The sequence below is a fragment of the Podarcis raffonei genome, chromosome Z, assembly GCF_027172205.1.
Source record: "Podarcis raffonei isolate rPodRaf1 chromosome Z, rPodRaf1.pri, whole genome shotgun sequence".
Lineage (NCBI taxonomy): Eukaryota > Metazoa > Chordata > Lepidosauria > Squamata > Lacertidae > Podarcis > Podarcis raffonei.
The window spans coordinates 41,905,635-41,930,026 of NC_070621.1; the positions used below are offsets into that span (position 1 = coordinate 41,905,635).

Genomic DNA, 24,392 nt, shown 5'->3' on the forward strand with positions numbered 1-24,392 from the left:
TTAAATGTTTGTTTAAAAACTTCCCTAGACAGGATTTCCATTAGATGGCTCAAGGGTCAGATAACTCCATCCCCTCCAACATTTCTACAATGAAAATGGGGACAGCCTAAGGAAAAGTGAGACATTCCGGGATCAAATCAGAAACCGGGACGGCTTCTCTAAACCAGGGACATCCCTGGAAAATAGGGACACTTGGAGGTTCTGCCACCCCATCCATTAGGGTCAGTGAGCTCAGGCAGCTGGCTGGGGACATTTGGAAGAGGGGGCAGATCTGGACCCCCCCAAGAGTGTGCTGCTTGCTGCCTCCTGCTCCTCTCCTCCCCCCCCCCGCCACCTTAGTTTGGATCCAACCCATTATTCTTAGGCAGCAATTTTGCCATTAAAATGGTCAAAAGAATCACCAGGCTTTTCCTCCCCACAATCCCATGTGCATTCCCAGGACCAGTGATGGACCCTGAGGTTTCACATTTCAGTAGCAGTGCAGTGCCCAAATTTGGTGTGCTCCCTGCCTCTTGCCTTCCATTCTGCATCATAGTTGTGGTGCCCATTGCAACCCAACCAGTCATGTGCCCCAAAATCTGCCTCTGCCAGAACAATGTTGAGCCTTACGAGTGAAGAAACTTGCATTGAAATGGGAGTGCTCAGTTTGGTGCTGTGGGTGGGAAGCCCAGTTTCAAATCCAGCCCTCCCCCCCCAATATACTGGCTATCCTATACGTCAAGTCACTGTATTTCAGCCTAACATGCCCCTAAGACTTGATACGGTGCTTGAATCACCAGGGGTTGTATTCAGCATTAGTCACATGCAGAGTAGACCCATTTAAATTAATGGGCACGACTGTCTTAGACCCAATAACTTCAATGGGCCTACTGTTAGAACTTAGTTGGGTACAGCCCTGTTTGAGAGGCGGGCTTGATCTCATTCCCTATGGGGACAGTCTCCTTAGCTGCTGTTGTTTTTTTAAGGCTAGGAAAGGGGTGCTTTTATTTAGCAGATTTATATCCTGCTTTTCTTCTATTGTGGCAGACAAGTTGGTTTTACAGGGATTTTTGGCATTCTCTCATCTAGGCACCAACCCGACTCAGCCTTGCTTAGCAAAAGCAAAGTGTGTGCAGGCAAGTCTTTAGCATATGCACTGCTGGGGTGCAAAGATCCGCCCAGCGCCCCCAAATTTAGTTGTGAGCGCCGTTGTTGAGTCTGACAAGTGCCGCTTTGTGAATGACAAGTGCCGTCGTTGAGTCAAGCGCCGCCGTTGGGAATGACAAGCGCTGTTGCTGGTGTGGCGCGTCTTTGGTAAATGAGCACACAAAGTCGAAAGTCCTTCAGTGAAACAGTAGGTATACATTTCGGTAATACCTAGGTATATATGTATTTTGTTTTTCTAGCCTGATCAAAAAAATTTATTATTTCATAACAGGTAGATAGTTAAGAGCTTAGGCGGCTTCAGTGGCGGGCAGCGGGTGCCCCATGCCCCCCAGAAATCAACACCCGGGTGCCCTGCACCCCTTGCACCCCCAGGTAAAGATGGCCCTGGATGTGTACATCCTTTGAGGAAAATTTGAAAGGAGTTGGGGTTCAGGGATTGTTGATTTTATTAAGGCTGCTCCCGACTTTTGTCCTGCATATAATTTGTGCCCTAGGCTGATGTGTAAATAGTTGTAGTAAAATGCATACTGCCTGTGCAACTGCTACAGAAATTATTGATTACTGGTGGGTGGCAAAGTCCCCATCTGCTTGCTTCCTCGAGCACCAAGCTCCCTGTCCTGCTTGTGACCTGCTTAGTAAATATGTTTTCATGAATAGCTGGACACACGAGGAAGTGAGCTGACAATTCTTCCATTGCACAAGCCTTGCCCACATCTCTGTGCAAGAAACAGGTCACGTCAATCAGTTTTCCTTCCATGCTCAGAGGTTCTCGGTTCTCATTCATTTTATTGCAACAGGCAGGCAGTTTCAATAGCAATTGGTTTACTTAAGTGTAACATAAGGAAGAAGATCTATTCATGATTGCGTGGGGGTTTTGGACTAGGTCACTGGGAGTTAGAACTGTTGTCAAATAGAGCCTGGAGCAACATAAGTTATCTGCCAGCAAATATAATTTCATGCTGGAATGAATGTTATCGGTTGGAATTTCCCTGCCCCATTTTTCCAGCACCATTAATGCAGCTCATCTTTGACTTTACCAAACAATCAGAGCAAACTTTCCAACAGTTTTTCTTTTGAAGGCAGTGAGATTTCAGCCACACGTCTCCATGACTTAAACATTTGTGGGATATCTGTTTGTCACCATAAAGTCTTTATAGCATGTGGCAGTCTTGATCTGTAGTATGGTAGGGTAGACAGCATTTATATTCTGATACTGGAGTTGTTGGTTGTTCCTGATATTGTATTTTATTTATCTGGCTGATTTAAAAGGTTATAGAGTTTCCAGTGTGGTTTATAAAAACAAGAAAGAAAGAAAACATCCAAGCTGTGCAATAAATCACAGCAAGGTTTTAAAAGCACCCGGATATATTAAAAGGACTGGGATTATTAAAGGGATAGCAATATCAGTGCCAAGCAAGCCTCCTTGGGGAATTGCAGGAATTCCACAAAGAGGGAACCACCACTGAGAAGGCTCTCTCTCTCTCTGGTCACTATCCTGGAGGAGAGCCTCCAAATATTATATTAACATCCTGTGAGGTTGGTATGGTAGTAGATATTCCCCTAGGTTCTTGAGTCCTCCTAAGCACTTGGAATTGTGCTCAGAAATGGACTGGAAGGCAGTGAAGGTCATTCAATGGCCATAATATACATCCCACTAATTGGCGCCAGTCAATAGCCTAGTACTTTGAACTAACTGCAGTTTCTGAGCAGTCTTTGACATATACATGGCATCAATCAATTCTAGATGTCACCAAAACATGGATAGGATGACTATGAAGTGTAGCATAGTCCACAAATGCCTATCCCAAACAACATACGTATTAGTCTTTAAGCTACCAGATGACTCTTTGTTGGTTTTCCTGCAATACAAACACAACTGTTGTTGTTGTTGTATAGTCGTTTAGTCATGTCCGACTCTTCGTGACCCCATGGACCAGAGCATGCCAGGCACTCCTGTCTTCCACTGCCTCCTGCAGTTTGGTCAGACGCATGCTGGTAGCTTCGAGAACACTGTCCAACCATCTCGTCCTCTGTCGTCCCCTTCTCCTTGTGCCCTCAATCTTTCCCAACATCAGCGTCTTTTCCAGGGAGTCTTCTCTTCTCATGAGGTGGTCGAAGTATTGGAGCCTCAGCTTCAGAATCTGTCCTTCCAGTGAGCACTCAGGGCTGATCTCCTTCAGAATCTTCTTGATCTTCTTGCAGTCCATGGGACTCTCAAGAGTTTCCTCCAGCACCATAATTCAAAAGCATCAGTTCTTCGGCGATCAGCCTTCTTGATGGTCCAGCTCTCACTTCCATACATCACTACTGGGAAAACCATAGTTTTAACTATGCGGACCTTTGTTCCCTTTCATGGATCACTGCCTTGTTGTGGCGAAGGGGCTTGAATAACTCAGAGAAGCTATGAGCTATGCCATGCAGGGCCACCCAAGATGGACAGGTCATAGTGGAGAGTTTTGACCAAATGTGATCCACCTGGAGCAGGAACCGGCAAGCCACTCCAGTATCCCTGCCAAGAAAACTCCATGGACAAAGACAACTGGCATACAAATACAACTACCCTACTAGAAATTATTACTTTTTAATGTTATGCACATATTTTGTTTTCTGTTGAACTTTCAACAGTGCTTCATTTTAAATAGACAGCCACGCCACTGCGGTTCTCTCAAAATGTAATCTACAACCCATTTACCGTAGAGCACAGTTTCTAAAGTCAATGAGACTGAGACAGATGTAGGAGAACAAACGTTTTAATGCATCGTGAAGTTTGCTACCGCACTGACAGTGAGCACAAGTGAGCAGCTGCCATATTTCTTGAGCTCTTTGCCAGCTTAGCATTGACTGGATCATATAAGTATCATCATATTTCAAGGACCACAGTATCGAGAAGTGACTGGCACGTGTGTGAGCGAGCCATCATAGCAGATCAGGCTGTAGTGCATGCTGCTTCCACAACAACACTTTCTCCAGTTTGCAAGTGTGCACTTGGGTCCAAAATGGTTGGTGAGTAAATGATGCCAATGCATGTATAAACTGACCCTGTGCCATGTGTGGTGCAATAGTGAGCCACATCATCTGGGCACAGAGTAGACAGTTGAATGGTAACTTTGCACCAGCTTCAGCCAGTAATGTACATCTTGCATTTACAGCCCACCTCTCTAAGGAGCTCAGTGTAGTATACATGGTTCTCATCCTCTTCATTTAATGCCTGCAACCCTTGAAGAAGGTTAGTCTGGGAGGCACTGACACGCCCAGGACACTCTGATCCAGCATTTCTTAAATTTGGGTCCCTGGATGTTGTTGGACTACAACTACCATCATCCCTAGTTAGCAGGACCAGTGGACAGGGATGATGGTCATTGTAATCCAACAACATCTGGCGACCCAAGTTTGAGAAAGGCTGCTGAATCACTACACCACACTTGCTTTCATGAATTGTCTCAGTGCTTGTGGCCCGAGACAGTAACAGGATGCTAGGTGTGCTGTTTTGTGTAAACCATCACAAATGTTTGCTGGGCTAAACTTGTACAGAAATTCTTCAATAAAATATCTAGATCAGGGTTTCCCCAAACTTGGTAGCCATCTTTTTTTGGACTACAAATCCCATCATCCCTAGCTAGCAGGACAAGTGGTCATGGATGATGGGGTGATGGAAACTGTAGCCCCAAAACAGCTGGAGACCCAAGTTTGGGGAAGCTGATCTAGACGAGATGTGGTCAACCCCTAGCCCAAGGAGCCTGGTGTGGCCTCTCAAGCAATTTTTTCTTCTCTGTCCCCCCTCACAAAAAAGAACTCACTGATTTTGGCAGTGGTAGCAAAACCAAAATGTATTCAAGGTAGACACAGCACTGGAGCAGACAGAGAGGTTTATAGCTGATGGGGATACAAATTGTCTCTTACCAAGTCAATCATTTGATAAAGGGGCGGGGAAGGAAATCTCTCAGATGATACACACTAATCAGCTGCAAAAAGCCTCAATAATAAGGAAGTTAGTTGCACTTTCATTCCCTTAAAAATAAGTGGAACTAAAGCTATGATTAGTTTCACCAACTGATTTCACAGAACAAGTAGGTACATTCAAGATTAGTAAATCATTGGAGATTCCTTCTGAGTACACACTTGAGATGTTGGCATGGCTACAATGCAGTTCTATGTATTTTTCCCCTTACCTGCGAGTAAGTAGGACTAACCCCCATACTTACTCCACTCCGTATTTACAAGAACTTAAGAGCGGCTTTGTTCACAGGTGTAAACCTCCAGTTGAGAGATTGATTGGGTATCTAATTAATTTTTCATTAGGCGACAGGTCCCCCTACACTTCTGAAAAAGTGGCCTGTTTAGCAATTTGAGAGTATCAATTTTAAGGATGAACGTTTGTGGGGATGATAGGTTAAATTCTTCAGGGTAGCAAACTATTACAGCAGTACCTCTAGATGCGAACGGGATCCGTTCCGGAGCCCCGTTCGCATCTAGAAGCAAATGTAACCCGTGTCCACGCATCTGTGCGTGCACGGGTCACGTTTCGGCACTTCTGTGCATGCACGTGACATCATTTTGAGTGTCTGCACATGCGCAAGTGGCGAAACCCGGAAGTAACCCGCTCCGTTACTTTCAGGTTGCCGCGGAGCACAACTCGAACGTGCTCATCCCGAAGCACATTCAAGCCGAGATATGACTGTATATGACAGAATGCCTTATTTTAACTGTGTGGTGTATTTTGTTTTTGTGTATATTTTACACACACGCACAATTTTGTAATGGCTTTGGCCAGACAAATGAATAAAGAAACAAACAAGCAATAACATGAAACAGTGACAATGCAATTCTATTCCCCTCCCCCTTACATGGGTAAGTGGGGCTAACTCCCAAACCAGGCGAGCAAAGCACTGCAAGGCAACCTACGGTACATCTAACATAAATCAATGGGCTTACTCTTGAGTAAATTGCTAAAACTTGGGGGGCTAAGACTGCAATCCTAGCCCCTACCTCCACCATAGCTGTCAACGTTTCCCTTTTTTAAAGGGAAATTCCCTTATTCCGAATAGGATTCCTTGCGAGAAAAAGGAAAAGTTGTCAGCTATGACCCCCACCCTCATGCTGAAGCATGTCGTTCCCCCCCCTCCCCGACTCGCCATAGGAACAACAGATGACAATCTTAAGAGCACACAGTTTATTGTAATATTTTGTGTTATTGTAAATTCCTTAATTGGTACCTCACGTTACATACGCTTCAGGTTACATACGCTTCAGGTTACAGACTCCGCTAACCCAGAAATAGTGCTTTAGGTTAAGAACTTTGCTTCAGGATGAGAACAGTACAGGATGAGAAACAGGCAGCAGCAGCGGGAGGCCCCATTAGCTAAAGTGGTTAAGAACAGACCTCCGGAACGAATTAAGTACTTAACCTGAGGTACCACTGTACAATGTTTATTGCTTTCATTTTATGGATCAACCCTCTTTTTAGATAGTAAAATTCATGTTAAATTGCTGTTTTAGGGGTTGTTTTTAAAAGTCTGGAATGCATTAATCCGTTTTGCATTACTTTCTACGGGAAAGCGCACCTTGGTTTTGGAACGCTTTGGTTTTGGAACGGACACTGTGACAGCTTTTACTAGTAGGCTCCTGCAAGATAACTTCTGGGTGGGTGGGTGTGCGGAACTTCAGTTACTTAGGCATTTTTATTGAGTTCTACTGATACCAACCACGCGCTTCGATCCCGGGACAAAGGTTCGGAACGCGGCGGCGGCGGCGCGCCTGCGCGCACGTGGGCCTCCCTGGGCCAGCCGCGGAGGAGGAGGAGTGTGGAGGGGCGTGTCTGCCTCTCCCCCTCCCGTCCACCGTGCCCCGCCCCTCCCCTCGAATCCCCGCCCTCCAGAAATGGGCGGGGAATGGGCTCAGGTAAAGAGCGCGGCAGTCGGGCCAGTCGCTCGCCTGAGGCAAACGGCGGCGGGAGCGTTGTTGTTCCCCCCGCGTCGTCTCTTTCTCCGTGGTGCGGCGGGTCTCCTCTGAGGCGATGTGGCGGCATTCCTCGTGGGCCTTCTTCGCGCTGCTCCTGGCCGGTGGCGGCGGCGGCGGCCCCGGCAGCCTCCGCCACGGGGCTTCTGCCCAGTCGGTGTGGACGGCGTGGCTGAACGTGTCGTGGAGGATGCCCGGCAGCAACGAGAGCTACTGGAACGTGGGCGAGAGCGGCATCTACGGGCAGGACTCCCCCCTGCGCCGGGCGGCGGGGCTGGTGGTGGCCCCCGAAGGGCCCGGGGCGGCCAACGCCTGCAGCCCGCTCACCAACTTCAGCAGCCCGCCGCCGCCCACCCCGTGGGTCGCCCTCATCCAGCGCGGAGGCGGCTGCACCTTCGCCGAGAAGATTGCCGTGGCCGCCGCCAGGGAGGCCTCCGCCGCCGTCATCTACAACTACGCTGGGGGGTCCGGGAACGACGTCCACCCCATGACACACCCGGGTGAGGAAAACGGGGGGCGGAGGGAGGGAGCCGGACAGTTTCCGGGATGCGCCCCTCGCTCGGGCATCGGGTCCCTCTGAGTCGAGGTTGAAAACCTGGCTTTTTTTTTTAATGCATTGTATTGTATTGCACAGAGTTGTGGGAGAGGGACCCCCGAGGGTCATCTAGTCCAGCCCGCAAGAATAAGCCCGCTGCCCCCATAAGGGGATGGAAAGTGCCACCTTGGCGTCCGTCAGCACCGCGCTCTAACCAACAGAGCTACCCGGGGAGATATAGATATGATTGCGTGTTTGTGTGTAGATATGCAGCTTGTTTAATGCATTTATATAACACCTTTATATTCCTAGGGAGGGTCGGGGGAGGTGGGTGGCGGAGGGAGGGAGGGAGCCGGACAGTTTCCAGGACGCGCCCCTCGCTTGGGCATCGGGTCCCTCTGAGTCGAGGTTGAAAACCTGGCTTTTTAAAAAATAAAAATGCATTGTATCGTATAGCACAGAATTGGTGGAGTTTGGGGAGAGGGAACCCCAAGGGTCATCTAGTCCAGCCCGCAAGAATAAGCCCGCTGCCCCCATAAGGGGATGGAAAGTGCCACCTTGGCATTCGTCAGCACCGTGCTCTAACCAACAGAGCTACCCTGGGAGATATAGATATGATTGTGTGTTTGTGTGTAGATATGCAGCTTGTTTAATGCATTTATATAACACCTTTATATTACGAGGGAGGGCCGGGGGAGGTGGGGGGGAACATGGCTCTCCTCCTCCCCGTTTCATCCTTAATGACAACCCTGGGCTAAGAGATGGGAACTGGCCCAGAGTGAGCTTCAGAGGGTGTCAGAAGGGACCCCGAGGGTCATCTAGCCCAACCCCTTGCAGTGCAGGAATCTTTCATATGAAGAGTCTCCTGCTCTGCTTGACTCAGAAGATATGATCCATCTTCTTTTTCTGTGTTTGAACAACCAAGTAGAAAGAAGCATTTCCTAGCTTCTCTTCTTTTTGCTTAAGTATTCTACAACCTCTTTGTGGCGTTGGCTGTTTTCAGTTGCAATAATCAGATAAGAAAATTGCTTATTTTTGCGCTTGGTGTACAAGCACTTGTCTGATGTGTGGTTGCTTTGTAAAGTGTGTCTTATTTGGGCCTTGCATATATCTGTGGGTATTGTATTGTATTGTATGTATTGCTTCCATCTTAGGATACATACGATTGCCCCCTCAATACCTTTCTGCTGTTGTATATGAAATTTATATCTTGCTTTTTAGCCAAGATTAGCTCTCAGGGCTGCTTTTAGTTAAAATCTGTTGGAAGGTGTGATATGAGGGAAAAGGCAGAGAAGGGGGTATTGTATTCTTGTGGACCATGGCTGTTGGTGACATCATAGTTAGTCCAAGTCTCTAGAGAAAGGTACAGCAAGAGGGTTAAAGGGACTACTGATGTTGAAGATGGCAACCCACAGAAGTATTTCAATTTGGCTTCAGAGACTTTGTCCTTGGCTATTGAAAATTGAGGGCAGACGTACACCACACACTTGAACCACATGACTTTCCCCCCAAAATCCAGGGAACTGTAGCTTCCCCCTAATACATTCCTAGCACCCGTAAAAAAGCTGCAGTTACCAGGACTCTTTGGGCAAAGTCGTGGGTTTTAAGTGTGCAATGGGTGTGCTATCTTAAGAAGTGGATAGTTTCTAGGCTTTCTCCTCCAGAGGCAGAAGTTGCTGTAAAACAGCACCAGGAGTTGCTTGACTATTAAAGATGCTAGTCCACAAGATCAGACTGTCTACTGCAAAGGCTTCTCTTGACCATGGCTGTTGCTATATTACTGTTGTGAATCACTCCGCTTACTCCTTCCTCCCCCTGGTGTGGGAAGCACCACCAGGTTCTCACTGCGATCACATGCATACACAGAAGTGTCCCAGTAAGTTGCGTGGAGCACACCACGTAGCATCTAGTGTTAGACTCCAGTCATAAATACACTTTGCAAGTAACTAACTAAATGTTGGAAGATTCAGGGCAGACAAAAGGAAATCCTTTTAATCCTGGAACTCGCTCCCTCAAAAAGTAGTGATGGCTTCTAACTTGAATGGCTTTAAAAGAGGTTGGCCATTGTGAGAATAGGATGATGGACTTGGTGGACTAGTGGCCTGATCTAGCAGGCTCTTCTTATGTTCTTTGGTACTTCTAGTAGGCAGAAGATCCTAAGAACAATTTGGGCAGCTCCTGAGGTTATAATCCCTGGAAAAAACCTAGAGCACACGCTACAGTGGTGCCTCGCAAGACGAACGCCTCGCAAAACGAAAAACTCGCAAGACGAAAGAGTTTTCCGTTTTTGAGTCGTTCCGCAAGACGAATTTCCCTATGGGCTTGCTTCGCAAGAAGAAAGCCCATAGGGAAATCTCCGGGGACCTCTTTTAAATGCTGGCGGTGGGGAGCAAAGCCTTTCGCCCCCCTCCGGCCTTCAGAAGAGGTCCAGGAAGGCCGGCGGGGGTCGAAAGGCTTTGCTCCCCACCGCCAGCATTTTAAAAGCGGTCCGGGATAGCAGGGAAGTCTCCGCTGTCCCGGGGGCTTTTAAAATGCTGGCAGTCGGCAGCAAAGCCCTCCTGTCCCCGGAGCTTGCGGGGTGGGAGAAGGGCTTTTCTTCCCACCGCCAGCCTTCAGAACAGCATTCTGAAGGCTGGCGGTGGGAAGAAAAGCCCTTGTCCCCCCCCCCCCGCCAGCCTTCAGAAGAGGTCGGGGGACAGACTGTCCCCGGACCTGGTCTGAAGGCGGTTTCCATAGGAACGCATTGATTGATTTTCAATGCATTCCTATGGGAAACCGTGCTTCGCAAGACGAAAAACTCGCAAGAAGAAAAAACTTGCGGAACGAATTAATTTCGTCTTGCGAGGCACCACTGTATCTTCAAAAGCATTAATGCTGTTCCTCCATTGTCAACACTACTTCACTTCAGCTAGCACAAAATTATCTTCTGCATAGCATATAGATCCAAAATGCAGGTATCTTAACTGGAGATACTCTCCCAAGTTTTGGTTCCTACTGAACTCAACTCACCATCCTGAATAAAGCAATTGTCTTGCCACTATATACAAGTTGAAAGTACTCCAAAGTAGTTGCAAAAGGGCAGCACACAATTCCTTTCTTTATTGCTTGCAGTGAGTAAAAGCCATCTAAGAAGCTTCTGTATCATTTATTTGTTTAGGCAATTTATATACTGCATCATATGTTGGTGAAATCTGCAAACAGTTTGTGACATTTTAAAAATATATTAACAAATACAAAAAAGATAGTAGAAATTTAAATCGTCATTTTGGAGCTGCACAGATAAAAATTGGATAAGATATCCTCTGAAACCAGGCATGTGTAAAGTCCATTTGGGGGGCCTAATCTGGCCTGCCCGTCGGTTTAATCCGGCCCCTGTGGCAGTTTATTTCCTGGAGTTAAATCCTAAAAAAAAAACCCTCAACAACTTCAATCTTAAAAAAATCTCAACAACTTTGGGGTAAAATAATAATAAAAAAAGCTCAACATCTTCAATTCTAAAAAAAGGTTAACAAGTTTGGTCGGCCCTTTGGTTCTTTGGTTGGCCCTCAGGGCCCTTCACTTCATCAAATCTGGCCCTCTTTGAAAAAAGTTTGGACACCACTGTACATTCTGATGATTGTACTGGCCACTAATGATTCTGTTTTAGTATCTTAACTGCTTGCCAGGTGAAGAAAATTTAAAGCCTGAAAGGTGCTCTGCACATGTTCAAGAGCATTCAATCCAAGGTGAGAGTTCTTGTAAGTAAAATAGGTTCACATTGGCTGTGATTGAAATTCTACACAATGTGCTTCTACCTAAAGCATAAGAGCCCTTCCAGAAAATATGTGGTAACCCTTGTTGCTCATGTGTCATATGCAATATTAATGTAGTAGTAAATCATGATTCTAGCCCATGTTTGCATGTGAAGCGTGTGAGAGATGGTAGTAACTTGGGCATGACCCTGGTATCACCTGCACCACGTCTACAAGGCAGCTCAACCTTTAGTACTCTGTTTTAATCAAGTTGCAATGGCTTATCTCATTTGTATGTTAACATTACAAATATGGATTACAGTAATTTGCATTTATGCAGTGCATTTTAATTATATGCAGTGCTCTTCATAGATTTTCACTGACAAGCTCTGGAAGGATTTCATCACTTGTTTGTACAAGGAAAATAATTCTAATTTTCTAGTTCTTTGGATTACTTTGTATATTGGTAGGAATGATTAGGAATCACAGAAGTATGAACATTCTGAGCATCCTTCCTTCTGAGTTTGCTATGCTAGTGTGCTAATGCCATGCTGTTGCCTCACGTTTTTCTCTGAATGAGTTAGTTGTCTTAGTTACATGCTTACTGTGCTGCTATTTGTTGCAGTGACGGGGATATGCATAAAAGCAATATACGAACAATTTCCACTTAATAATTCCAGGGACACCAATAGTCTTGCGTAGTAATGTTTTCCTTTGAGAAAAGAAAGCAACACACTTGGCCTCACTTCCCTCTGTAGCATGTCCCTCACGGCTATGAAACAATACTGAAAAGATGCCTATTATCTTCTGGGAGTTATTAAACATGCACTGATTTATTTATTTATTTATTTAGTGTTTCCATGTTATCATTGCGGAGGGGCATTAAAACATATGTGCCATGGGATTATTGTACTCTAGTTAACATGAACCTTGAATGTGGGTGGAGCTTACAAATGTGGGTAATTGATGTGGCTTTTAGTGGACTAAAAAAAAATGTTTTGCGTTTGCTGCTGCATGCCTTTGACGTCTCTGCATCTCCCCCGCCCGCTGCCGCCTCCTTGCGAACTGAATAAACCAGATCCCCTAATGTAGTACAAGTGCTTCAGCTAATGAATAGCTAGTCAGAAAATCAGTTTCCCTTGACATCATTTAGAGGGCCTACATAGTACAAGAAATTGATTGGCTGTACAGATGCTAAATAAATTGATTGGCTTTGGCTGAGACAAAAAGTCAGCGTAGAGCAGAACGGTTAAATTGCCTTGAAAGGAGAACGTAATTGATTGTATTGTGTATTAATGTTACGGTACTTACACTGCTTTCATCTATCCTAGACTCTGATCCATGTGTATGGGTGCAGGCCCCAACCCTATCCACTTGTGGGAGTAAGCTCCACTGAATACAACAGGGGCACTTCTGAATAAAACATACATAGAATTGATCTATAAAGCCACTGAGATTTCAGATTAAGTTCTGGAGGTTTATGGGGTTCATTTGAAGCATTTCTCCCTGAAAAGATCAGTAGTGGCAGGCAGCCTTCCTTGAAAGGGCCACTCTAGGGCAAAGCCAAATGCTTTTTTCTTATCTTATCAAATGTACTTTGGCATGCAATTAAACCAAGATAAGCATCAAATATCAATCCACTGTATCTTAGAGTTGATGAGGAGGAGTGGGGACTATGGCAGAGAACTTTCTGAAGCATGCAGGACTTGGGCTATTTAGAATGGCTATTAGTGTGGTACCATCATAACAACTCTGAGGAAACATTTGCATCCTCTCCTATAAAACGATGCTACACAGTTGAAATGGAATCTTGAACTTTGGGAAAGGCCAGTCTTCTAGCCTTGTGAGAGTAGTCAATGAACTAAGGGGGGATAGCCAGAAGGGAAGAATTGAGGCTAATGATGGAGGCATGGAAAAGTGAAGCAGCAGGGAATCATGCATCATTCTTAAGGTCAGGAATGGCTGTATGCTATTATGGGGAGGAGGGGCAAAGGAGTGCTAAGAAACCTGGTCAAGGGGCAAGTGAGTAAAGGAATGGGGCTAAGGAAGCAGGAGCCTGAAAAGCAGTGTTGAGAGATTGTTTGTAGTTATTGAGCTGAAGAAAAGGAGGACCAAAGCAGGGTCCCACAGACCCTGCCAGATCATAGCATTGTAGAGTTGGAGGGGCAGATGACGGTCACCCATGCAATGCAGGAATCTTAACATGGGACTTGAACCCATGACGCTGAAATTGAGAGTCTTGTACTCTACCAAATGAACTATCTCAGACTTAAATCCCTCCTCCCTATAAATTTCAGAGAACTTTGGGACAGGTGAGAGGCTGCATGCTGGTATGGAAGAAGCAGAAGGAGAGTCGGCCCACTCCCTTTATGCAAAATTAACAACACCTAGCCCCCTTCCCCAATTGTGCAAATGAATTGTTGCTGGTGGTGGCAAAAGCAAGGAAAGGATACCCAGAGAGCCAAACCAACATTTGTGGACTCCAGACTGGAGCTTTGCGTGTTTAGCAGGAAGCAAGAGACCTTGGAAGTCCACTGAGCCCAGGAGGCATACATAGGCTATGAGTGTCAGGGGTAGATGGGGAAATCTGAAAGGTAGGTAAATGTGACCACATGTTTACCAAGTGTTAGCATATCCAGAACTGAACATTTTTTTTAAGACAACCATGCATACATTTGCTGAAGGAGGTAGCAGATGCACATGTATGTTTGAGGGTTTGTTTGGCCCACTTTAGTTGGAGAGCTGAAGCATGGTGAGTAGGAAATAACACTTGTGTTTTGAAAAAAACTTACAAATCGTATTGGTGTGGCTGTTCTGATTGACTGGATGTTTCAGAGGGACAGGCTTTTAAAAGAACAGCATTGGGGTGCTAGCAGTTGGGTACTTGCTATACAGTTATACCTCGGGCTGAATGCGCTTTGGGTTGAGCATGTTTGAGTTGCGCTCCGCGGCAACCCGGAAGTAACGGAGCGCATTACTTCTGGGTTTCGCCACATGCGCAGATGCTCAAAATGACATCACGCGCATGTGCGGAAGCGTCGAAACGTGACACGCGTAGACGCGCGCACACAGGTTACATTTGCTTCTAGATGCGAACGGGGCTCCGGAACGGATCCCATTCGCATCTAGAGGTACCGCTGTAAATTAAATACTGGAGTTCTATAATTTTAATTTCCCTATGGAGTGAAGTTTCCCTATGACGTCATTCGCAGAAGCGGCGAAAAGCATTGCATGCGCGCGCAGACGTGCCATCACTAGTTATGTTTGCTTCTGGATGCGAACGGGGCTCCAGAACAGATCCCGTTAGTATCCAGAGGTACCACTGTATTATAAACCAAACTACCGTATTTTTCGCTCTATAGGGCGCACTTTTTCCCCTCCAAAAATTAAGGGGAAATGTGTGTGAGTCCTATAGAGCAAATGCAGGCTGCGCAGCTAAGCCCAAAGCCAGAACAGGGAGACGGAGCGCTGCGGAACGTTCCGTCTTGCTCTTCTAGCTTGGAGTTAGCTGTGCAAAGCCTCTGCAGGGCAGTGGGGTGCCTTCACCCCGCTGCCCTTCTGAGGCTAGAAAGGCTGTCCCCGAAGCCAGAACAGCAAGACTGAGCGCTCCGTTTCGCTGCTCTAGCTTGGGGATGGCTTCGCAAAGCCTCCTCAGAGCACCGGGGTGCCTTCACCCCGCTGCCCTCTGGAGGCTACAAAGGCTGTCCCAGAAGCCTCAAGCCTTGGGAGCGCAGCAGGAACTCGCACTGCGCTCCAAAGGCTTTGGGTCAGCGAAAGGAACCCAAAGCCTTTGGAGCGCAACGTGAGGTCCCGCTGTGCTCCAAAGGCTTCAGGGATCTTTGAGGCTGGAGGTGGGGGAAAGCAGCGCTTCCCCCCACCGCCAGCCCCAAAAGCTGGGGGGCAGCAGGAAGGCGGCGCACTGCCTTTGCGCTGCTCCCCAACCTCTTTGAGGCTTTTCCCCAAGGAGGGAGAAGGGACTGACTGGCCATGTCAGTCCCTTCTCTCTCCCGGTCGAAAAGCCCGCAAGAGCTCCTTAAAGGGTGCGCGGCTCCTGTGGGCTTTTGCGGGAGATGGGGGAATTCCCCCAACTCCCGCAAAAGCCGCACTCTCTTTAAAGGGTGCGTGGCTTCTCCTGGCTTTTCTACAAGGTGGGGGAATTCCCCCACCTCGTAGAAAAGCCGGCAGGAACCGCACACCCTTTAAAGAGCGCGCCGCTCTTGGGGGCTTTTCCCCGAGGGGGGACAAGGGACTGACTGGCCGTGTCAGTCCCTTCTCCCTCATAGAAAAGCCCGCAGGAGCCGTGGCTCCTGTGGGCTTCTGCGGGAGATGGGGGAATTCCCCCACCTCCTGCAAAAGCAGGGAGAAGGTCTGGGAGAAGCGCAGCCAGTCCGCTGCTCCCAGAGCTGGGGGGGGGAATCATATTTCCCCCCTTGATTTCCCCCTCTGAAAACTGGGTGCGCCCTATGGTCAGGTGTGCCCTATGGAGTGAAAAATACAGTAGGTTCCAGATGGGGAGGTAACATGCAGACTCCTTGTTAATGGTGTTGCATACTGCTGCCCGGGAGGTGTTGCATACTGCTGCTCCTCCCACGTCAGGAGAGGAGTTGCTTGTGCTGCAAAACTCAGCAGGTAACTTCTAGTGCCTCTCAAATTATAAACCACATTGAGCAAACAAAATCAACCATAAGACGAAAATGAAATTAAGGAGAAATGTGTTTCATTTGCCTAGGTCACAATGCAAACCTCTGAATTCTGCAGACTTTTCAGCAAGCTTATGTGCCAATGTTGCTGGTGCCTGGTGGGCAACTGTGTTTTCATTGCATGTCAGATGTCTAATGACTGTGGGAAAATTACACAGGTTCCTATTTGCATTGGGGGTGGAGGAAGAGGCTAGCACTGGCTGAGCCAGCTGTTGGTGGCTCAAAGATCAGGAGGCTAGTGTATGGATAGCCTAAAGGCATTCTCATGTGGGGGCGGAACTTGTTTCTCAGCTAATGTACATAGTCTTGCTGTGTCAACAGAAACTTGACGATCGGGTCCCCCTTTAAGGTGGCAGCTACACTATAAACCTCTTTTGAGTCTAGGATTTGTGTTAAGCAGGTTGTTGTCAAAGCACAAGGCAGAGTTTATAGAGTTTATAAAATCCTATGCGACTCTCAAGAGCAACTGTTTGCAGCACTTGCTACTGGGCTAAATGGTGAAAAACTGGATGTTCTTAGAAGGTAAGGTAGAAACCAAAGCAACTGCTTTCCTTTAGGAATACAAAAATTCATTTTTGTCCAAGTTCCATTAACTTTCATTTTTCAGGGCCAGGGAAGGAAACTAACTAGCTTCTTGTTGCTTTGAGGAGCAATGGGTGCATTTGTCAAGGTAAGATGCGGAAGAGGGAACACGGCATTTCCTTAGTAGCCTGGTAGGCTAGGCTTTTCTCTTCCCCTACCCTGATGGGCCATGTATGATGGGTGGAGCTGCTCACTTGTCAGTCACCTGACATTATAATGACACCGGACTATCTTTCTGCATCACTTTGAACTGGACTTCTGAGGATCAAGCTCCCCTCAAAGTGATATATTGCCCTATGATTTGCAAACACTATTGATCAGCTGCAAACACTGTTTTAAACAAGCCCTGCAGTTACCTTCCCTACATCTGATGTCGTACATGATGTCTGATTTAGATCAGGTGGGTGTGGCCTGATCAAAATGGTCTCATGGGGCAAATGGGGAGGACTGGTTGGTCTAATTAGGTTCCCCACCCCTCACTTAAACAGTTGGATAATACAGTGGTACCTCAGGTTATAGACACTTCAGGTTAGACTCTGCTAACCCAGAAATAGTACCTCAGGTTAAGAACTTTGCTTCAGGATGAGAACAGAAATCGCACGGCGGCTGCAGCGGGAGGCCCCATTAGCTAAAGTGGTACGTCAGGTTAAGAACAGTTTCAGGTTAAGAACGGACCTCCAGAATGAATTAACGTCTTAACCCGAGGTACCACTGTATTTATTATGGTTTTGATATCAGGAGGTGTTGACATTTGAATCAACAATCTATTCACAGAATAGACTATCAGTCCACAGTTAGAAAATCACCATCTTCTAAATTGAAGGACAGTAGTCCCTCACCTTACACAGCAGTTTTGTTCTAAGGCAGTGTTCAAAATTAGTCAGGTGGCTTTTTTGCACCTGGCTTTGGACCAGTTTGGATCAGGTGAAAATGCCTGAGCGCCAGGATGGTGCCTCACACCTCCATCATCGGGAGGTGCATGCCTGGTGATCATTGGATATGGACTGTTTTCACACACTAGTACCCCATTCTGTAGAATTCTATCAGTTATAGTTTATCTGCACAATTAGAATGAATTTCTGGAACCAAAATGCTTTTTCTGTGCAGCAGGAACAGTCACTTTTAAGAAAAGGAGGTCGGAAAAAGCCAGTGGGTAAAAGCCTCAGCGCCTAGGGCTTGCCGATCGAAAGGTCGGCGGTTCGAATCCCCGCGGCGGGGTGCGCTCCCGCTGCTCGGTCCCAGCGCCTGCCAACCTAGCAGTTTGAAAGCACCCCCGGGTGCAAGTAGATAAATAGGGACCGCTTACTGGCGGGAAGGTAAACGGCGTTTCCGTGTGCTGCGCTGGCTCGCCAGATGCAGCTTTGTCACGCTGGCCACGTGACCCGGAAGTGTCTCCGGACAGCGCTGGCCCCCAGCCTCTTAAGTGAGATGGGCGCACAACCCCAGAGTCTGTCAAGACTGGCCCGTACGGGCAGGGGTACCTTTACCTTTATGTGGACTGTCACTGGATCAAGTGACTTTTCTTTAAGTTCTCAAAGTTCTTAACCTAGCTCAGGGTTGTCATATGAACTAGTCAGATGTTTAACTGATAATCAATCATAGTCAATTCATCATTTGATAAATAAGACTTTAGAGCCAAAAACGGCAACTAGACATTCCGTTTTGGCAACTGTAACCCTTGGTTTAAGGAGCCATTTGGTGCCTGGATTATATATCTGAGTTTCTAACACTGTTCTAAGGGTTCCATATATACATGAAAATAACATATATTCAAACCCTTGGAGCCACCCCATAGCTAGGGAGTGGGTGGGGGGAGGGAGACATAGCAACCCTAAGCCTTCCAGAGCTAAAGAGCTAAACCCAAGTGAACCCAGAAGAAAAAGAACTTTTAAGTTCTCTGCCTTGTTTGGGATTTGAGTTGTGCAATTTCAACCATGTATGGGTGAAATTGTGCCAGTAAATTGAGGGGTTTATAATACATAAATTTGTTTATAGTGGAGCATCAGCAGCCTGCTGTAATTTAGCATTTCCTTTTTTCCTTCTTCCAAACCCTTCTTTATATGCCAAAGAGAGCTTTGCTACAATGGGGTTTCGGAGCAAGCAGAAAAAGCATGAATCTTTCTCACTGCTTCTTCCTGCTTCAAAGCCCAGGTCAGTATCTCTAGAGTTCTGGGAGATTTCTTGTGTCATGCTCAGCAGGGGCCCTCACCCCAAGCAAGTTGGTAAGTGGATATAGCTACATGCAGCACCCATTTCAGAAGGAATGTTGCTCATTTCAGGCCAAATGAAGTCATAATAATGTGAACCTTTGTCTTAGGATAGTAACTTGGCTTGCTAGCCTACTACAATAGTTAGATGATTACTACAGTTTGTTTTGAGTCGAGTGTCTGGAAGCAGCATAACTTGTCCAGCCTGATACTTAAAATCTCTAACATAAAAAAAAAAATGCTATTAAATGTTGGCTGATAATGATAATACATTTTTTTTCAGGGCAAGATGCCCAGGATTTAACAAATTCAGAATAAATATTTGCTTTGTGAACTTGTAAGGGCAGAATCTTATCACCTGCTTACTGAGGGAAGATGGTACCTTTCTACGGCAGGTCTCCAAGTATATACCGTAACTATGATAATTGCCCTTCTTGTGTAATCTGTATTGACCTTCAGAAGCAAGCTGTTGTATTGGTAAGGATTAAAAACAGTCCCACAGAACAAAGTGTGTTTTTTTCTAAGGCACTTTCCCCATTAGCTATATTGCGTTCCTCAAATATGGATTATTGTACAAGACATGAGCATTTTGATTATAATGAGCAGTAAATGATTACTCATTTTAACCCCGGAAGTGATGCCATATTGGTGTGAGAGAGAACAAATTGGTTGGTTTGCAAAAAGCTGTGTGCAAATTTCCCACATTGCTCTAAAACTTTGCTTGAGAGCAGTTTCTTTCTAGACTTGGATTGGGGAAAGAAGGGGATGGGGGTCATGCATGCAGGCCACAGGTAGTCCACTCATATTCCCGACATGGCATCTACTTTGTCTAATGAAGTATAATTGGTTTTAAAACTGTTTTTGAAGTTATATTCAAATTCAAATCTTTATTGCGGTCCAAAGACCCACAAAACAATTTCAAAACTAGACACAGTTAAAACGACCAGACAGACAGATGGAAGAAACCAAGGCAGTCATTTTGTTTTATCTAGGGCATAATGATCTTTGTTTCTTATAACCTCAGAAAGAAACTTCGCCATGGCCAGTGTAATACCATTTGACCAGTCTTCCAAAAGATATTTAATATGGGAGGCTTCGAATTTTCCGGGCAAATTTGCCAGTAAGAGTTTGATCAGTTGATCCCTTGCTTGCTCATATTGCCCACAATGCAGTAGGATATGCTTCAAGTTGTATTTTGAAATTGTTGTAACCCATCCTGGGATCTTAGGGTGAAGGGCGGTAATAAATTAAGATGAGGAGAAGGGGGATAATAGTGGTGGCACAGTTGAAATGGGTATAACCAAAATTACTTTGAGCTACAAAATTATGAGGTGAACATTCCCCCCCATCATGCCTAATTGCTCTCTGTTCTTGTCTTCTCTTCAAAGAAAGCCTGTCTATCTTTAAGAGTTGAGTATTTCTGGAAACTTATAGCTTGGTTTTTAGCAATTAATTAAATAAATGGTTGTGAGGACTCATTGTAGTGGTGAGGCAGGAAAGATTTTTCCAGAGTCCCTGGAAAGCTACTACGAAAGTGGACACTATGGGCATGATGTCTAACCTGGAATAAGTCTGCTTCCTATGTTCCTTCCATACTGAAATACAGCACAGAATATGCATTTTCAGTGTACCAGAAAATTTTCCTTGTGAGTTCAGGATAAACCAAATTCACTATCGAAGGATGCTCTGTAAGCCCAGTTGACTTTCAAGTGTTTTAACTTTCCTTTGCATGAGTATCCACAAAGCAGATGGCTGACTACAGCTGGAGACTGGGATAAATGGATTTTTAGCTTGCCCATATGTGATAATTCTGGGATGCGGGTGGCGCTGTGGGTAAAACCTCAGTGCCTAGGACCTGCCGATCGTATGGTCGGCGGTTCGAATCCCCGCGGCGGGGTGAGCTCCCGTCTTCGGTCCCAGCTCCTGCCCACCTAGCAGTTCGAAAGCACCCCTAAGTGCAAGTAGATAAATAGGTACCGCTTTATAGCGGGAAGGTAAACGGCGTTCCGTGTGCTGCTCTGGTGCTGGCTCGCCAGAGCAGCTTCGTCACGCTGGCCACGTGACCCGGAAGTGTCTCCGGACAGCGCTGGCCCCCGGCCTCTTAAGTGAGATGGGCGCACAACCCTAGAGTCAGACACGACTGGCCCGTACGGGCAGGGGTACCTTTACCTTTACTATGTGATAATTCTAATGTTCAACTTTGTTACAGAACTTATGAGTGTCCAGACTAACAGTTTAGATATTCCTCTGTGATAATCTGATTTAAATACTAGAGCTAAGAAACCAGGATTTTAATTTGAGTGGTGCTATTATCCTGACAGCAGACATCTATGCTATGTAACTATTCCTGTTATCTTTTTATGTATACTGGGGCTCACCAAGATTAGGCTAAAAATCCAAATAAATCAATACAATTATGTTCTGTATTTGACATTAAATTATTTATAGATATATTTCTAAACCACTGTTCACCCCAAGCAAGGGCCCCATTAAAGCAAGATTTATTTCTGATAAACTTCCGGGATTGGCCCTTTACTCTAATTCACTTAATTTTGAATTAGGAGGCAAAAGTTTACCTTTAAAATCAGAAAACCAAAATAGTTGTTTCAGCTTAGCAACGATGTGGTAAACATCAGTTACTTGATTAAAATTGCTGTTGCTCAGCAGAGCTCTATAAATTAATCTTCCTTCTTTCTGGCAGGGTTGTTGTTTTTTAAAAGCAGCTGCCTTGTACTCTAGAATTAAAATCTAGGGTTCCATAATGGGGCAGCAGCACTGGCCAGCAGGAAATGTAGAAGATCCAAGCTAGATAATTCACGTATGCAATTTAGCTACAGTAACTGAAATCACCTTGCTATTCACAATAACAGGGTAAGACCTTGTAACATAAGAACTTGTAGCATATGGGCCTCCGGAAGGAAGATTCACTGAAATTAAAATGAAAGGTTTGGTTGAAGCAGCAACGTTATCTCTCCTCCATCATCTCCGTTTGGCATTAGGGAACTAAGCCAGGATTAAAAACCAACACTTTAGCTAGAATTTTACTAACTAAACAACATATAACGTTACTATAAACAGTTAGGAAGGCATATTAAGTTTGTTAAGGCTGCCGGTGCTGCTTATTTTAATGTAAAAGGCCAGCACTCAGATAGGTTTCAAGGAATAAGACACATACTTCTCTTGCGCTTCTTTTGCGCTGGAGACGATGCATCCTGCTCATCTTCATCCGACCTATAAAAACCAAGAGTAGAGTTGCCATTGGGGGATTATAGGGCTGCTTGGCCATATTGCCAGTAATCACCATTTCGACACATAGAATTCTCAGGTTGTGGCATTTTATTTTTACTGACTAAAGCAGTCACTTGGGTCTTATGATCAGGGCCAAAGCAGACATGACATCACCTCCTTTTCCTTAATTTCAAAGCAGCTGTGATGGCATGTTTGTGCTACTACATTGATAGGGCAACTGGCATTAGGCGTAAAAGGTAAAGGTACCGCTGACTGTTAGGTCCAGTCGCGGACGACTCTGGGGTTGTGGCGCTCATCTCGCTCTATAGGCTGAGGGAGCCGGCACTTATCCGCAGACAGCTTCTGGGTCATGTGGCCAGCATTACTAAGCTGCTTCTGGCGAACCAGAGCAGCGCACAGAAACACAGTTTACTTACTTAATGGTTAAATGAACCATTTTTATAATTTGGTTTTGGCCAGATATCTCTGTTGAACAACTTCACACTGCTGCTGGGGGTTTGCATGTCTGAATGCTCCTTGGTTTAAAAAACACCCCAAAAACCTTCAATTAGAAAGCTAACATTTTGGAGCAGGCTCATTTGCATGACATCGGGCTTTATATGTGCGATAGTGTGTGAGCATCATCTGCCATCTGAAGTAGCAAAGCCTAAACATAAGTTTACCTCTGCAGTATTCAGCAGAGACTGGCTACTCTACATTTCTCAGATATGTACAGTAGCTGTAATAAAAAATGATGAGGTTTGATTCTCCTCTAACTTCTTGAGAGAATTTACCAGAGAGGTTAGGTTAGATTATTCTGTGGTATGGGGTGGGTGATTGGTTTTGAGTGGTGGGTGATAAATGTTTGCTGAGGCTATGAAAAAAACTGTTCAATGGCTTAATTACTAGGAATATTTAGGCTTAATGATCAGCTGTTTAATCTAGTTTCAACAATGTCTAAGAAGAGGCACTGAGTGCTGTTAGAATAGAGACCTGTGAAGTCAGAGCTGCTGGTAGTCGTTCAATAAATATGTGATGGTGATGGGAGCCAGTTATATTGTTGTGCATATGGAGCAACCTTTCAGTTTTTACTTCAAGGTGGTTAAAGTAGAGGTTTTCAACCTTTTTGAGTCCACAGCCCCCTTTACCAGCTACATTCTTTCTGCGGCACCCCTGTGGGGCTCAGGAGCCCAGTTATGTTTGCAGAACTGGCAGCCTCTCACCCTCCCTTGTAGAGTTCCTCCAGCCTCCTCTCCCCTCTCCTTGGGAGTCCTCCGGGCAGCCACCACTGCTGCCCTGATCTCTGAGCTTCCTGCCCCCACCCCACCCCAAAGAGAGGTGCCTCCTCACACTGCCCCACAAGGGCCTGGGACTTGTCTATCCATTCCCAACAGCAAGGACTGGCTGGCTGGGTTCCCTCACCTGCTTGCTTGCTCCCCTTGGCCAGCCTGGGGAGTTTGTAGTCAGGGCTGCTGCAACATCCACACAAGCCTTTGGGAGGCAGGGATGCGAGAGGGCATCAGAGGAGGAAGAGAAGGAAGGAAAGAGGGACAGAGGCCAGTGTTGCCCATGGCACCCCGATCATTATTCAAGCTACCCCAGTGTGCCAGGAAACACTGGTTGAAAATCATGGGGTTAAAGGAATAATTTGTGGTTCAGCTGGATAGTTTTAAGACACTTTCATAGCAATGCAGACTCATTGAATCCAAAGTGAGTTGTGCAAGGTATCACTTTTAGTCCCAAGCTCTTCTTAGGTATACTGAATGCAATAAAGTCGTACCTTGGTTGCTGAACGCCTTGGAACTCACACATTTCAGCTCCCGAACAATCAAAAACCTGCAGCCAATCAGAAGCCGCTCGTTGGTTTGTAAACTTTTTGGAAGTCAAACGGACTTCCGGAATGGATTCCATTCGACTTCCAACGTATGACTGTATTTACATCAGATAATAACGATACCATTTAAACTGGAAGTACAATGCAGTGCTACAAAAATTAGTATTTACTTGGAAGTTTAGGAGGTTATAAGTGTGAAACGCACATTTTGTAGTGGTAGCATGGCCCCTTCTAAAAATTAAGTGAATACACCTAGGTAAGGCATCATATATTATACTTTATTTTACTTAAAAAAATTCTATACAGCACCACTATTCATCCAAGGATAACAGGGCATTTTACAAAGGTGTCTTTGCATGATGCCTCTCAACATTGTTTAAGAACTGTGCTGGTGTAGCTGCTTACTTGCCACAACACAGTACAGAGCTTGTGTCAGGGGGGCAAAGGTTCAAAAGGAGGAAAGTCTCAAGGAAG

General features: G+C 45.8%; 1 protein-coding gene across 1 annotated transcript in view; it reads left to right on the plus strand.

The window, feature by feature from the left end:
- Positions 1 to 7,093: 7,093 nt before the first annotated feature.
- RNF128 (ring finger protein 128) overlaps positions 7,094 to 24,392 on the plus strand; it is a 39,500-nt gene continuing 22,201 nt past the window's right edge. Inside the window, exon 1 of the mRNA XM_053374695.1 lies at positions 7,094 to 7,601. Coding sequence (XP_053230670.1) covers positions 7,160 to 7,601 — 442 coding nt within the window. The 5' untranslated portion in view covers positions 7,094 to 7,159. The remainder of the gene's footprint in view (positions 7,602 to 24,392) is intronic.